General features: G+C 35.4%; 1 protein-coding gene across 13 annotated transcripts; it reads right to left on the bottom strand.

Annotated features, from left to right (window-relative positions):
• Nucleotides 1-265: 265 nt before the first annotated feature.
• On the bottom strand, nt 266-14,022 carry LOC139747381 (pyridoxal phosphate phosphatase PHOSPHO2-like). Of its 13 annotated transcripts, XM_071659646.1 has the most exons (4): nt 13,789-13,917; nt 10,459-10,596; nt 6,454-6,472; nt 266-4,577 (listed from the first exon to the last, which is right to left on the bottom strand). In XM_071659646.1, the coding sequence occupies exon 4, from the start codon at nt 4,575-4,577 to the stop codon at nt 3,780-3,782; it is 798 nt and encodes a 265-aa protein (XP_071515747.1). In that variant the 5' UTR covers nt 6,454-6,472; nt 10,459-10,596; nt 13,789-13,917; the 3' UTR covers nt 266-3,779. The 13 variants fall into 13 exon arrangements, with proteins under 13 accessions (XP_071515747.1, XP_071515748.1, XP_071515746.1 ...); XM_071659647.1 differs by lacking the exon at nt 10,459-10,596 and having other exon boundaries at nt 13,871-13,967; XM_071659645.1 differs by lacking the exon at nt 6,454-6,472 and having other exon boundaries at nt 13,871-13,957.
• Nucleotides 14,023-17,550: the final 3,528 nt, after the last annotated feature.

Genomic DNA, 17,550 nt, shown 5'->3' with positions numbered 1-17,550 from the left:
TTTATCTTGTCATTCCTCTCTGAAATTATTTTCCTTGCAAATTCATTTTTTGAGAATTTGAAATCTGATTCATGAATATAATTACAAATTCTACCAAAGTCCATTCCCCTCAAATCATACTTCATCACTCCTTTCCACTTCAGTATTCATTCACTTAGTATCACACTGCATTCTTTACAAAATGCCAGACTAAACTTTTGATTATTAAACTTAATCCTAAAGAAGTATTAATGAAGATATATTTAGTACATGTGATTTGAAACAGTTATTCATAAAAGTAAGATTTTATTATGTACTTTACTACAGTACTTAATAAGGTCATGTATCACTGTAAAATACATAGAAAAATGATATTGTTTACTTCTGTGTGTCAAGCTCTGCAACACTGCAGAATTAGCAAACTATTCACTATTTGAAAAAAAAAATGCTGTCACCTAACAAAAGTTTACTAAACAATGAAAAAGTTTCTCTCAGTGTCTAGTGTTTATTTTGTATACTAGATTGATGCAAAGAATATCTTTTGTCCTTTGAGATAGTGAGCTTCTCAAAACTGGGTCATTACACTGTTATAGCCATGGTCTCATAGGTGTGAAGTACATTAAAAGTACACTTTATTTCACAAATTATGGTCGCATATACCACAAGAGCCCTTCCATTTTGTTTACTGTTTGAGGTTTCCTACTGCATGGTGCTTCTACTGAACACAATTGGCTGACTGATGCTTCAGTTACTCCAAGTTCCTTTGAATGAGCAAAACTCCTGTGTTCTTATCAATGAAGTAAAAACCCCACATCTTGTGTAAAACCAATCTTTTCCTTAAAACAGGAAGATCACATTCTGAAATATGTTATCTTCACATATGTTCTTTTGAAAGTGTACGTACTAGTTAGAAGGTCATTTCAGTAAATCAGGATGTGGTACTAGTACAGACCATTTGTCCATTATATTTCAGTTAGTTCTGTATATTTTTTTTTGTATTACTTGACAATACATTCCCTTCATGGCAGTCCTCCCCTAAGCATGCTTTTACCAAGAATGGAACATGTACTCTAATTAATGAACATAAAACCTTATTTCAATGGCATTACCTTTTGGAGATACATGAATTATAAATCTTGGTAAATTGTGCCTTAAGCACACAAGCACCTACTTGATGAAAACATTCTTGGTCTATATACTTGGTTTTTATAAAATGTTCGTCCCATACTTTTTCAAAGGGTGCCATCAAATGAGCTCCATGAAGCATAAAATTCCAACAAGTGAGGACTTCATTATTAAACATGCTAATTCTACATGTAAAAATGTTGTACTGAGCTGAGAGGAGGTACTTGAGGTGACAAACTGAGCTGATGCAAAAAATGCAGCAACACTGGCTGAAGTGGAATGTGTATTATGACTCATGTAAGAAAAAGAAATACCTTATGAATTTTCTTATTACTGTTTGACATGGTGTAGTGATAAGAATATCAAGAAAACATACTTCAAAAGTGCCTTTAGTTGACAAATTGGCAAACAAAAGTGTTAGTGGGCTGACTTTGACGTGTTTCACAATCTAATGGAAAGTGAGGAATCCTGAGATTCCTTAATGGTTGGCTCAGGTGTTTCAAGCAATATCATGGCATAAAGGTCCTAGGAGTTTGTGATAAGCAGCATCTGTTGACAATACTGCAGAAGCACAAATTGGGGATTTAAATATGATAATCAATGAGCATAACCTCACTACAGAACAAGAGTGAAACACTAATGAAAACTGGGTCGTTTTGGCAGTCTGCCATCTTGCAACTTAAGCTGAACAATAATCCTGGTTTTAAGGTATATCAAGAATAGGTTGTGTCTATGCGCAATAATGCTGCAAATACTCTTTGTCTTTGCTTGCTGGGAAGGCTGCCAAACTTTGCAAAATTTTAGTGTTAATATATATATATAAGAGTTTTTGATCACATTATTTATTGTTATTTACAAAACAAATTTTCTTATATAGCCAAGTAAAAAAAAAAAAAAGCAACTAAATGACTTCTTTCTATTTAAAGATTAATTTTGTAAATTTCACATGCTACATAAAAATATTAAAAAAAATGTTATACACAGTATAAGTATTTTAAAAAGCCCTGGTCAATCTAAAACAATTTCTAGTTTAAAAAGTTTCAAAAAATAATGTTTCACATTTTAAGCTAAATTAACTTCTAAGAGTAACACTTATTGGAATAAAAATCATAACAACCAAAGTAAGTTAAAAACATCAATAATATGTAAAATTATAAGGGGCTGTAAATAAGTGAAAGAAACTATTGGGAAATTAAAACTTCTTAAATGCTGGTTGATCTTGACATGGGTAGTGAACATATTTCCATTATCTTGTAAACATGTGTACTGCTATTAGACTATAAATGTTAATAATGAGGATATGCTTCAAAAGTTTGGGAAGAAAAAAAGGAATACTGGAACCTTAACATTAACCTCAAATATCATTATGTAAAAAAGATCAATTATATAAAGAAATAACCCAAATGCCAAAAGTACAAAAACACCTGTTGTTTTAATTCATAGCTATTAGCAACGGCATAATTTTCAAATTCTGTATGATTCATAGATAAATCAATCTAAACAATCAAAAAATAATATACTGAAATTAAAAACATGTGAACGTACAATCTAATGGGAAGGTGAACACCGTATAAATTCATGACATTAAAGCATTTACAGAGATGGTTTTACACCACAAGGATTAAAACATGAAGATATTTCATGAATAACAACCACACAGCTGGATGTTACAGTAGGCAACTCATGAGGCTCAGGAGCTAAGGGTAGAAATTCTTCCAACCTGCATCATTTTTTCCCAAAAGAGGTGACGGAAGGAGCCATGTGAGGATTTTTCCTCTTAAGGTTTGGCTGTGTTCCTGGAGCTACCTCACTCAGGTGGCAATAACAAACATATATCAAAAAAAAGAAAAAAGAAATTATAGGATATGAAATGTTTAGCAAATTTACTTGTACATTTTCAATACTGGTAGTAGTTAACTCGAGTTTTTCTTGATGGTTTTCAGTTAAAGTGAAGAAATGCACATTACAAAAATGAAAAAGATCTATCTATGATTAAATTAGCTTCATTCCCCTATGCATAAGGTGGATCAAGAATATACAAGCATCCACTTTTATGGAAACTGCTATTGCAGATCTGGGCTCTCTAACCCCAATCCCATTGGCAGGAACAATTCCCTGGGGTAGATGTGTTACCTTACTTTTGGATTTACCTAATCCTATTGGTATTTGTGGTAAATGAAGTTAAGCACATAATATACAGAACATAATTCAAACTCATGATTACTAAAATAAATAAAAAAGGAAACATGAGACCATAGGTAAATACACTGGATAAGTATCAAAGGAAAACGGTAGACATGACAAAATATATAGCTTTGGTTAACATCTGACCACAAAACTCACATATGGGGAAAAATTGAAAGTAGATTATATCATATATCTATGAGGAGGAAATCAACTGACAATGTATGTACAAAATATGTAGAAAATGCCCAAAATAATTTCCCACATACTAGTATGTATATCACCAAGACAAATTTATTTAAAAACAAATAATTTCACAATCATTTTATGTGAGTATGAAAAGTCTTACACTGGATAGTAGGATTTCTAAAAGAGTGTAGTGCATTAAATCACAATAAATACATACATAAACCTGAAGGGATAGAATTACAATTAAGGTTGTATAAAATACACTTCTTACTATAACATATGGTAGGTACTTAAAATAATATCTACAAGAGTGGCAAAGGAGTTCTGAGTCTTGGACTTGGCATCTGTGAAACATTAATGTCTCTATAACACAATAATAGGTGCTCAAGAATGTCCTTCCCTGTGTCCCATTGACAAACATCTGCTTCAATTTTTACTCCTTTTTCTGATTCCATTTTTGGAATGAAATCAACCAAGCTGTATCCACAACGTGGAAAAACTATATCACATTCTTTGAGCCGTAAACTTGGACAGAAATCATTTGTTCCATCACCAACATAAGCAATGGTCGAGAAGGTGACATCTTCATTTTCACGCTGTTTGACATAGTTTGCAAGAATGTCACCTTTACAGAGATTCTTTGTGCTTAATGTACACCAATCTTGGAGGTGATACATCTGTAGATGTAAACAGCCATTTTCATCAAACTGAGCAGGGTTAGTAAACAATTCACTGAACAAGTCCCTTACACCACAGTTTCTAAGAATATGATCAATAAACACTGAATTAGCATCTGATATGATGATAAACTCTGTTAAGTCTCTTGGAACACCTGTAAATAACTCCTTCATACCTTCTGTTAGTTTTATCTCCTTTAGACAATCAAGAATTGCTTCTTTTTTAATGCCATTTCTATGAAGAAATTTGAACACTTCCCCCATGTATTGTGTCCAGCCATCCTTACGGTATAAAACCTTTAGGTCATCAGGGATCTTACAACCAGGAGCTAGCTTGTATATGTAAGTATCACTGTTGTTGTCAATAACTGTGTGGTCAAAGTCCAAAGCCAAAAGGACCTTGTGTTTCTTTTTATTTTCCATCTGAAATCATGAGTAAAAATATATGGACATGAAACAATCTATGATGACATTCTTATAAACAATTAACTTATATATTTGCTATTCCCAGGTAATACTTTTTTTCAGCTTATGAGGAGTATCATATGGGAAAGTGCTTATCATTTCTTGAACTGACAGTACTTTGGCCACATTCAAAAAGCAACATTACAAGGGGGTCTGCCTTCCCATGAGGCCTAATGTAAAGCATACCTGAAGGGTTATCAACAGGTCGATACTGTACTGACTAATGTGGACAATGTAAGCTTAAAATTAAGTTATAGGTCTCAGCACTGCTGTTACACAAGCATAAACCAATATCATATTTCATTTTGCCAGGTAAATTTTCAACTGGACTTTATGGGATATTCAAAATATTAAGAAAAATAAATTTTATGAAAACAATATAAGAAGATATACTACTTGCATGTGAATAAGAGCAAGGTTATTAGGTACAGTAGGGGTGAGGGTCAAGTCAATTGGGAGGTGAGTTTGAATGGAGAAAAACTGGAGGAAGTGAAGTGTTTTAGATATCTGGGAGTGGATCTGTCAGCGGATGGAACCATGGAAGCGGAAGTGGATCATAGGGTGGGGGAGGGGGCGAAAATTTTGGGAGCCTTGAAAAATGTGTGGAAGTCGAGAACATTATCTCGGAAAGCAAAAATGGGTATGTTTGAGGGAATAGTGGTTCCAACAATGCTGTATGGTTGCGAGGCGTGGGCTATGGATAGAGATGTGCGCAGGAGGATGGATGTGCTGGAAATGAGATGTTTGAGGACAATGTGTGGTGTGAGGTGGTTTGATCGAGTAAGTAACGTAAGGGTAAGAGAGATGTGTGGAAATAAAAAGAGCGTGGTCGAGAGAGCAGAAGAGGGTGTTTTGAAATGGTTTGGGCACATGGAGAGAATGAGTGAGGAGAGATTGACCAAGAGGATATATGTGTCGGAGGTGGAGGGAACGAGGAGAAGAGGGAGACCAAATTGGAGGTGGAAAGATGGAGTGAAAAAGATTTTGTGTGATCGGGGCCTGAACATGCAGGAGGGTGAAAGGAGGGCAAGAAATAGAGTGAATTGGAGTCATGTGGTATACAGGGGTTGACGTGCTGTCAGTGGATTGAAGCAAGGCATGTGAAGCGTCTGGGGTAAACCATGGAAAGCTGTGTAGGTATGTATATTTGCGTGTGTGGACGTGTGTATGTACATGTGTATGGGGGGGGGTTGGGCCATTTCTTTCGTCTGTTTCCTTGCGCTACCTCGCAAACGCGGGAGACAGCGACAAAGTATAAAAAAAAAAAAAAAAAAAAAAAAACTACTTGCATAATGGAGGAATGAAAAGTGTATTTCAATGGGTTACTTTAAATGTATCTAAGAAGACCATGGTAATGGTTATCATCAATTCACTCTCACAACTATAGTCTAACACAGCACTCAAGGTTAGATATTAATTCAAATTCAGTTTTGTTAAATAAGGCTTAGGTTGAGTTTGGTTGGCTAAATCATATTCAAATAGGCTTTGTTAAGGTTTAAGTTTACATCAGAGTTAATTTTTTGCAATTGTCCCTTTACTCTCTTCTGAGTGATTTGACTTTACAGATCTAATCAAAGCTATGCCCAATTTTTGTTGTATCAAGACTGAATGCTACAAAAATTTTGATAAATCTTCCACAAATAAATTTCTAGGTTTCATGGTCTTCAAGACATGGCTCTAAAGAAACACTACCAAAATATTGCATACCAATATGTAAATAATAATCATAACAAAATACAAAATTACCCTCAAAAGCATTCAATGACAGGAAAGGTGACAAGACAATGTCTCTTGAATTCTGAGCAGGTAATTTAAAAAGAAATGTCATAAATACCTGGTATCAAGTGCCTCAGCTAGAAAAAGGAAGGTAAAAGTGTATTTTAGGAGTATTTCTTTATTCACTGCTACAAAAGAGAAAACAAAAACAAAAATTGTTTTACACGACAATCAATTCTACTCATGGTGTATTTTTGGGGTGTGCCTTTATTTAGAGATGCAAACATTTGACGAAATGTTTCACTAAGCCAAGCAAATTCTGACTTTGCATTTAATTATGAAGTGTCTCTTTTACGTAAGTCAGGTAAAACCAGGTTAAATAAAGTTTGTTTTGTTTTAGCCTTTTCTCTTTCCTAATCATTTAAAATATTGTACTCCACATTTCAAAAAAGAGATAAGAATTAATTCTACTAAATGAAACATTATTGAATAAGATCTTCCTTAACACGTCAAAAAATAAAAGTACACCCATAAACACACTAGTTTAATTCTCAAATGATTATTTAACCCTTAACTTGCTCCCATTGTCATCTGAAGATCCTTTGAGGATTACTCCAATTATCACATGACGATTTAACTCCCTCTGTCTACGTATGCAACTAATTTATCATACCATTAGCAGCCTCTAATAGGTTTCTGCCATTACTATGAAGGCATGGTGAAAAAACTTTCTCCTTAGTACTCCTATAATGAACATTATAAGAACATGGTCTTGACTTGCAGGTCAAGCATATCCAGTGATCCCACAAAAAATACATACATTGTTGGGTGACCTAAATTTTGAAGAGGAACGCTTACGATACAAACCAATTTTGAGGAAAGCTAGGAAGAATAACAAGAAATGTGAAGAAATAAGCAACTCGGAGTGATTTTAGTGATTTCATAAAGAACAAAACCTGCCTAGAAGATATTCCTAGTAACCTCGAACATGGAGAAATTACAGAGATAAGTATGTAGCAGGGATATTTCCTGAGAAAAACTATCTCCAATATCCTCTCCATATATGTCATTAGATGACTTTACAGTTTACTTGTAGTACGAAAGGTGTAGTATTCCTCAATATATTCATGTTATTCATCACCACTGCCGTGCCTTCATGTGATATGACTACGTACGAAAAAGTAATGTGTTCCACATAAAGAAATAAAATAATCCTTTTCCTACTGATACTTACTTGCTAATCTCCCTTGCACTAAATGGTAATAAAAGGTGTATTATTTCAAAATATATTCATATACACCACTAAAGCTGTGCCAGTGAATGAAATAAAGGAGAAGTGGGAAAACAAACTTAACAGAAAGAAAGTAAAGCTATCTTTATGTCGTCTTTCCTAATGAGGGCTGTCAAACATGTCAATCACGCCTACTCTATGAGTACAGCACTGGACTAGGCCAAGACAAAGTGAATAATATACCATTATGTATATTTTCTGTTATTTTTGCATGCAAATCTATAACTTAATCATGTAAAAAGAAAAAATACACTTTTTTGTGGGTAAATGGGATTGATCATGGAAGGGAACAATGCAGTTTAAGAATAAAATTTTGTCTTTTCTTACTCAGATGAAGTTAGATTATGTTTAACTGATTTTCATCCTAGGTACTGTCTAACCTACATACCCTAACTTGAAAAAATTTCAAATTTAAATACACATAATCAAAATTGAGTTGTTATTTATTGATGTTATTTATGATGTGATTTATCATACTAATCATCATGAAAGTCATATCAATGGATTTGTTAGTACAGCTCTGTTCCTCCATTAGCAGTTATTTTAAGGGATGTTAGATTATCTTTTATTTGTTATTGCTTTACTTCTCCCATTCATGAATGATCTAAGGGAGAAAACCTAACCAAACCTATCATCAAATTCTATGAAGTGACTGTTATGAAACATAGTTTTACTAATCATAATGAATCCACTCATATGATTTTCATTGATACTTTAAGTTTACATTGCATTGTCAATAAATCATAATAACTTGTTTGATATGATGGTAAAATTCTAGTTTACAGTCACCTTAAAACCAGCACTGGAATATCAGTGAATCTGTTTTGAAGTGGTGTGTTCATATAAAAAAAATGTATATGACTAGTCAAGCATCATTATTATTATTCTACAAAGCTATGGCTAGATTAAACAGGGCTGTGATCAGGAAAAATGTAGTTTCAATTAATGTAAAACTTGGTAAAACTCTTAGAAATCAACAGATCCTCTGAAAATCTCACCTAACTTATTTTGATCTATATATACTGAAATCACACTGTATCTATGTTAAGTTGCTTGGAGGTCTGTGCACAGAAATCCAAGTGCATTTCAAAGTAAACAAATGAGGTCTTATGCACGACTCTACCATGTGCAGGGAATGAGTACCAAAAGGTAAACAACATAACTTCCATTTTGGGGTGATAGAAAAAATATTTTTTTCTTATTCTCGATCACCATTTCCCACGTTAGTGAGCTAGCGCCAGGAACAAAGAAAGACTGCATCTACTCATATCCATTCTCTTACTGTCATATGTAAAGTGTAATGCACCGATACCACAGCTCCCTATCCACAACTAGGCCCCTAAAGACCTTTCAGTAGTTTACCAGAGATGCTTCACATGCCCTGGTTCAGTCAACTGACAGCAAGTCAACACCTGCATACATTGTTCCAATTCACTATGACCTGTGCACACCTTTCACACTCCTAAACATTCAGGCCCCAATCACTAAAAATCTTTTTCACTCCATCCTTCCACGTCAAATTTGGTCTCCCTGTTCCCCTTGTTCCCTCCACTTCTGACTTATACAACCTCTGTCAACCTTTCCTCAATCCTTCTATATATACAAATCATATCAGCACTCTTTACTACTTCAACTCTCTCTTACTTTCAATATACTCGATCAAACAAATTAATGTCCAACATATCAACCCTTGTCTGCACAACCTTCTCTATCATAGTATTGTATATATATACCTTTTAATATACCTTTAAATGCACCCATTTTCGCTCTTCCAGATAATGCTCTCTCTTCCATGCATTCTTCAGCACTCCCAGATCCTTTGACCCTCACTCACCCTATGTCTCACCTTTGCTTCTATGGTTCCATTTGCTACCATGTCCAAATCAAGGTATTTAAAACACTTCACTTCCTCCAATTTTTCTCCATTCAAACTCAAACTCAAACTGAAGGGTATGTATGGTCTAATAAGGGCTAAATTCCCTACTTTCAGAGGACAAGCAGCATGTTTTTGTAGCCATTGGTTAACCATCACAGGTTTTGCTAAGGAAACACTAGGGCAGACGAAGTATATGATGCTTTAAAAGGAGCTAACATCTCTATAAATACAAATGACATCTTAAATACAAAATTTGACACTATTTTGTTACCTCATATGAAAGAATAGCCTTTTAAAAGGTTTGGAACTTCCAAGTGGATTTGGATTCAGTTTCTATGTGGGAAAAATTACTAATGAATGTTAATTTTTTCACTCAGAACCCTTCAGAAAAGTCTATGAATGATCATATGTGATCTTACGTCTCTCAAAGTTTCACCAAGGAAGAAGCGATAGTTTTGAGGTCGTGACACAATAGTTTCATTTCCTTCCTCCTTACACGTCAATTACTGGATAAGACAACACATCATTCACAATCTAGTAATGACCTGACTTAGAAGAGCAAAACTCTACATCTCTAGCGTGACAAGACATGAAGTAATCTGGAGGATGATGTCACATAATTTTTACCCCCTTTGTGGCAGACCACCTTGTGCTCTGTTGACATTATGTAAAACTTTTAACAAGTTTACACTTTTAATTACAACTGAATATGGCTCTTAGAATCCTGAAAAAGTTCGAGGTGGATGTTTTGTATCGACCATCTTCAGGACTGTTTTGCAAATGTCCTTGCATACAGTGAGGACATTCACAAATTACTTTGGGATGCCTTGTTTAAAGATTTTGATAAATATGATAATAACTTATTCCTTACACCATAAAAGCTTGATACAGACTGGTTTCACTTTCCAAATTTCCTTTAATTCAAAGCCCTGACCATTCAGTGGGGGAGTATTTACCTGGAACTCATGAGTACTGATGATGAGATTTTGCCAAAAGGCAGGGCTTGCACATGGTGTTCACTACAAGATATCTAGTTAAGAAGAATAAGTTGTGCGAGTTCCACATCTTCTAATAGCACACGTGAGATGGAGAGACTGTAAGTAGTAGGCGCTTCAGGAATAAACCTACACTCAGTATCAACTCTACAGTGTAAAAAATCCATTAGCATCACTTCATCAAAATGCATCAACTAGAGCACAGTCATTTAAGAACTTGGTAATACATCAATAAAATATCAGAAGAATCTATAAGAATCACACATATTGGCCAAAATGATGGTGAAAATATACAGGGATCTAGATATAACTGCTCACTTTGTTGTTTGTTTCATGACATCCAACACCATCTGCAGTCATGGGTGTAACTGGCATATTTTGAATAAAATATTGCAAATTAAGAAAAATAACTGACCACTAGTGAGGTTTTCATAGGTTATGTTGGTTTTTACAAGTGTATTACCTGCATTTACATTTCCCAACATTATAGGGCCATTTCCCAACATTATAGGGCTTTCTCCCCAATTTATGGTAGTCTTGCTTAGCCTAACATTATTTTCAGTAGATATATTGAGTAATCTTGTTCTGCATTGCTAGTGAGTATAATGAGAATATAATAATAGTTGAATCACAGACAACTGCATATCTGGAAATATGAGGTTGGTTAGCATGAATGTACGAAAAAGTAAAGAATCTACAAAATGTATAAAAACCTCATGTAATAGCTGAGAAGATGGCAGAAATCTGCCATAATTAAATCTGTCTTCTGCTAGAGATCACATAGCTATTTTTGTCTACTGCTATAGATCACATGTCTCTTGTTGTGTTATGTGTTAATTGACATATGATACCATTTTGCTGGATAATAAGGAGTTTGACTGATGTATTTTGACTAAAACATTGGAATTAAACATTGAAATAAATCTTGGGTTATATATCATTAGGAGGATCCCATTTTCTAGGTTCAAAACCTTTGGCCTACTGTAATGGTGTACATCCTCTAAAATTAAAGATATAAAAGTATGGGTTTTCTCTGGCACTCATAATACTTTTCTGCAAATACCAAACAAAAATATTATTGATGGTTATGAAGAAGGGGGTATGCATGGAGCTAATACATAAGTAAAAATTAATGTCTTTAATAAATAATTAATATTAATGTTTTTAAAGACAACAGCATTATAAAAAACTAAAACAAGATTTAACTTGAAATCTGGAGCAGTACAATGGAAATGTAGTCTCAGAAAATTCCCTAATTTTGAAGTAAAAGTACCAATATTTTCGCTGCTAGTGGTTAGCGGCATCTACCATAAGTGTTACTGAAAACATTGGAAAAACAGTGCTGATCTGGAAATCAGTGATTTTAAGAGCAAAAATGTCTATATGCAAAAACAAGCTCCTTTCTGATTGAATTTTGGTCTTACATGGAAAAGCTAAACACTTTTGAAGGTCTGGAATGTCCAATATGATTTGGAATTTGTTTCTTGGGAAGGTAAAGATGCAATCTATTCTGAAGATTCATTATGGGAGTCTGTGATGACTAATTCAATGTCTTCAAATGTGGTACGTATTTCAGGACCTTGACGAGTTGGTTTCTTTCCCTATGATACACCAGTCAAAGGATTACATAACACAGTACCCATATTAAAAGCTGAGGTCATTCCAAATAAGTAAGAGCTGCTTTTCTACTAAGACAAGACATGCATGGTAATGTGAAGGAGGCAACAGAGAAATCAAAGCATAAATCAAATTATAGCATGGTTATTTGGGTCACAGTGAGTTATAATCAATTTGTATAATCCATTTATAAACTGTCTAAAGCCTTACGGCAAGGTTTGGCATGGTGAGCATTCAAGATAAAGGTGGCACACAACAGGAATTTTGTGGCAATATTAATAATTATGACTAAAAAAAGGAATGACAACTTTGTATAATCTACAAACTGTTTTACTGATGTTCATACAATGAATTTAGGTATAAGTATATAAATAATCTATATCATCCATAAGATATGTAATTCAAAATCATATAAAATTTGATAAAAAGAAAAGGTATGCACTGAGGATCTTGAAAATAAAAGTGGCATCCAAGGAGCTTTACAGAATCCCTACAATTGTCAGATCTTTGGCACTCTCTAGGATGTAAATTTGTTAATGACATTTGCAGATTACTCTAGAACACTATAGTCGTCCCTCCTGTTCTTGCTGATAAATTTTGATGAAAATGGTACCAACCAATTCTTTAAAATTATCAACAGTTGGTGTTATGAAATCTTATCCCACCCCACTTTCCTCTAACTCAAAGTCCTGCCCACTTTGTTTGGACTAGTATCTGTTGGAGTTGGAGGTGCTACAGTTAAAAATCCACTCATTGTGTCAACTGGACTGAGTGCAAGGAATCCATTAGTGTTGCTTTTGCCAAAAACCTTTAATCTAGAACATGCCCATTTGCTTTCCCTAAACTGCCAAATCTTGACTGCCATAAGTTAAGGTGAAGTTGTTTGAGGTTGTGTTGATTTTTCACATATGTACTACCAACTTAACACTAACGATCCTGCCATATCCCATCATATATCATCAGTGCCTTAATAAACCACAATTCAGTTAGAAAGACAACATATTTCGGTCCTCTACCAATATTTCTGTAATCACTACAAACTATGTAAAGTGCCTAAAATATATACATCAATATACTACAATTTAGCTCAATGCGGAGCTAAAATACGGCTTTTAACCAATAAATTACAATGACATTACTTAATTCCTCTTCATAATGCAGCAAAGGCCTTTCTATAACTATTACTGTATATTCTATACACTAATCTTGTGGTGCAGAACAAAATCACTCAATATCCAAAGCTAACAGCGATGCGGAGCTAATCTAATAAATGACAATGACATTCTTCCTGACCCCAAACTAGGATTTAACTCATTTTCGTCCAGAAATAAACATCCCACCACAAAAAGAACAAAAAAAAAAAAAAACACGCTAGATAACTTACACCGGAAGGAAATAAATTATATACCGACGTTCTTATGATGCTATGGAGTAATCGAGCACTTTTTTGTTACGTAAATTATACTTGTATAATTACATCGCAAATGTCACAAAAAAAAAACCCCGCCGGGTTCATTACACCAAACTCAACAGTTAAACATTTCCTTCCGAAATACATTAGTGAAGCATATATATTTATTTTTTAGTTCAGGTGTTCACATTTACGTAAGTTTGTCAACTTCACATACACAACAGTGAATCTGTCCATCATCCACACGAGACTGCTTATAGTACCTCCGCACATCTGATGAGGGCTGTGCAATTCCTTCTACTTTTCAGTCCCGTCCCGAAAATACCTTTGCCTTGGTATAATAACCTTCCATACGAAGTTCTCATGAGACACTTGTACAGCAGATTTGCGGGTGGCTGCTGGTAGCAGACGATACGCGTCCTCACCCTCAATCCTTGGCAACAAAACAGACAAAGGGCAAAGTCTGGCCCAGTAGTCAGTAGGGCAAGATACAGTGTCTTATAGTAGTCTCAATACACTGCATTATGTCGCAACATTAATAGTCATTTCATAATTTATCGGAGATATGATCTAGTTTGTTTTTTAAACTTTTCATCCAGCAGGATGAATGGTTGTAATTTGGATGTTCACAAAACAAGCGGTGCTTTTGACAAGTGTTTATATGCAATATCTAATCATGGAAATTTATTTATTTTCTTTTATCACACCACATAAAAACTAAACATGCATAGTCCGAAGAGTGTAAAGCAATATTCTTTGGTATGATCTGTAGAAGCTGTGTACGTTCAGTGAAACAAATATAATATATAGTTGCTATCTTTTTAACTTAACAGTTTGAGTGTAACAGTTTCTTTTATTTACAATTACTCTATCCTCTTTCACTACCCCAAGATGATACAAAAAATCCTCAGTTTTATTAGTTACGTCATCGCATCTTTCTGGGGACGGATTTCCTATCATATGACGGTGCACTGAAATTGTTAAACAAAAACAAAAAAAATATACATTTCATTATCTTTTTTGATAAATCCAACAAAGTAGAAACCGTTAACAAAATCATGAGCGATCTTGTAAGGAGCGTTACATAAAGTTATATAATAAATAATGGCGTCACGTGAATGCAATTAGTGACTCAATATCCATCTTGTATGTCTGTTGTTTTCAGTTTCGGGTTCAAGGAACTATTTTGGCAACATGCAATGCTGATACATGAATTTATAAATCATATATATATATATATATATATATATATATATATATATATATATATATATATATATATATATATACTGAACTAAATGCTATACGAAACAAGATATCCCCCTCAGAGCGGAATGCTCAACTAGCCTTTTTAGTAAGAATACTTTTATATGTTATCTCTTTACGTAACTATGGATATCAGTATGCTGATAGATCATTCTGAAATGATAAATAAGGAGAATGAGAACAATATCAGAAATTATCTACACGTAAAATTTCGAGATATGTTTATGCGTATCAACATTATTTCTACGAATGGCATCAATATTGATGACGATAATGATAATGCTTAGATAACATGCCCGTGCCGTTTGGTTAATCATTACACTTACAGCCTGTCATTACTGCTGGTAGATTCACGGACACTTTAAATCTTCCCACAGCTCTCAATCTCACTTCTTTTTTTTCCACAGCAACCAACGCGACACGGATAAATGCTTGCCCGTCAAGATAATCTCGGATGACATTGTTAAGACACTAGGAATAAGCGGGAGGGATTATACCTAGTGTCCTACCTTAGATGTCTGTAGACCGTGCACTCTTACATTTGTGGAAAGGTTACTGGATGAAAGACAAAAGACGCTTGAGACTTCATATTTTGCACGAACGAGGAAGGAAATCATCATTACGGCTATTCCTTGTGTGGCAGGCCTTCACACAGACACTACATGAGAACAACAGCCAGCCAGAGGGATGCCGTGGATGCTGGAAAGAACAAGGCGTCCAGTTTGACCACTATGACGATGGATGGGACCTTATCGGTAGGGATCCTCGGGGGAACAGCGGTAACCTCACAGGCAGAGGAATTAGCAAAGAAAGGCGGCCAAGTAGAGTTAGTTGGGGGACAACACGTGCGGGATAAGCAGTGGGTTAGCATAGCTACAGGTCAACTCTCAGGTAACTTTTACGAACAAGTGCACGGAGGGTTGGAGTAAGACGGCGAAGCCAAAAACAGATGGAGAACCGTCTCTCTCCCGCTGCGGCACACGCAAACATTAACAGTGATAATGTAAATACGCATACCGACAATGATAAAAGGAGAAAGTTAGTCCAAGAATAATTTCCAGTGAAAATAAATTTAATATATCCAACTGCCCGGAGCATTGTTACGAAACGCGATGAACTTAGGTCCTATGCAATTACTGAAAAACCGGACATTACTGCAATCTCAGAAACGTGGGTAAGCTCAAACACATAATAATCACCAGGTCAGCAATACCCGGACAAAAACTATCCATTAAACGTTGCTCATACAGGGTAGGCGGTGGAGCTCTGATCTAAGGTGATAACAACCTAAGAGCTATTAAGATAAGCAAAGTAGGCACACACACGACTCCCTCTTTATATTGGCATTACCGGTAGGTTCAAGAGTAAACTACGCCTCGGCGTTATTTACAGACCTAAGCAAATACGACGATAATATGCTATACAATGAAATCAAAACTACAGTAAAAAGGTAAAATGGTTATAATAGCAGGAGACTTCAACAGTCCAAACATAAACTGGGACACATTAACAAGTGACCCAGAGGGAACGAGACTAACGAAACTGATTGAATACGACTTTCTAGAACAGTTGATTAAAAACAAACAAGGTAAATACATTCTTAAAACATCCTTGATCTAGTCCTCGCCAGTGACACAACCTTAATCAACTTACTGCGAAGTAGGCGAGAGCCTGTCAAACAGCGATCACAGTTTGATTAGAGATGAATTTAGATTATGAAATAAATGACAACAAACTCTTGATCCCAGATTACAGGAGAGCAAATTATGGAAACATTAGACACGAAATTCTTGGTATCAATTGGATAAAACTTCTTGACGTTCACACAGTGGAGGAAATGTAATTCTCTAGTAAGACCTCACCTTGAATATGCAGTCCAGTCTTGGTCCTCAAACTATAAAAAAAGACGAGGAAAAATTAGAGCAAGTATGAAGACGCACGACAAAAGTGATGCCATCCTTCAGAAATCTGGCATACCAAGAGGGGCTAAAACGATTGGATCTCGTCTCCCTTAAAAAGCGTAGACCGCGGCGATGTAATCGAAGTGTTCAAAACGTACGGTAATGTGTGTTCATCAGGTAATGTACAGAACAGACTAAGGAGGGAAGAACAGAGACATTTCGATGATCCGTAAATTACTCCGGACAAGGCAAACGAACATCCTAAAACATTCCGTGAAAATATTTAGTATCATGCATTAGTGAAACAAAAGATGTCTGGATTCACGGGCTTTGCGAGAATGGTTCATGAAAGACAAAGGGACGTACGTAAGTAAGGAGCTAAATTATGAGGTTCAAAATACATTCATAGTAAAGGACACGTTGTCTTATCCTCTTTAGGTGTAATGCGGAGACAGGGGATCCTGTCATTATACCTGCAGTCATATTGCCACAGATCTTTAGCGATCGCAGATTTTCATGTTGCTACACAACCTATACTTTCTTTACTTTTCCTTCTGACTTTATCTACGTTAAATGAGCATCACAGATTCGTCTTGGGTATAGAAATAAGCCTGAGAGGAAAGTTGGGTAATCACCAGAGTGTTGATCAAGTTCTCGTATTAATATGAGGCCTAGCGCACCTTATCGTACTCCATCCTCAGAGATCAGTAGGCCAGCTGAGGGTGGACCGGCTGAAATGAGGAACGCACCCATTTCACAGTGCAGCAGCACCAGACGCGTCCCGCTCGCCAGCCTCATCATCCTCAATAAGTGCACGGCAGGTTAAGTACGATGACTGAAGCACAGCAGATGAAGCAC

Source organism: Panulirus ornatus, chromosome 68 (assembly GCF_036320965.1).
Source record: "Panulirus ornatus isolate Po-2019 chromosome 68, ASM3632096v1, whole genome shotgun sequence".
Lineage (NCBI taxonomy): Eukaryota > Metazoa > Arthropoda > Malacostraca > Decapoda > Palinuridae > Panulirus > Panulirus ornatus.
This window is presented reverse-complemented; position numbering and strand designations above follow the sequence as displayed.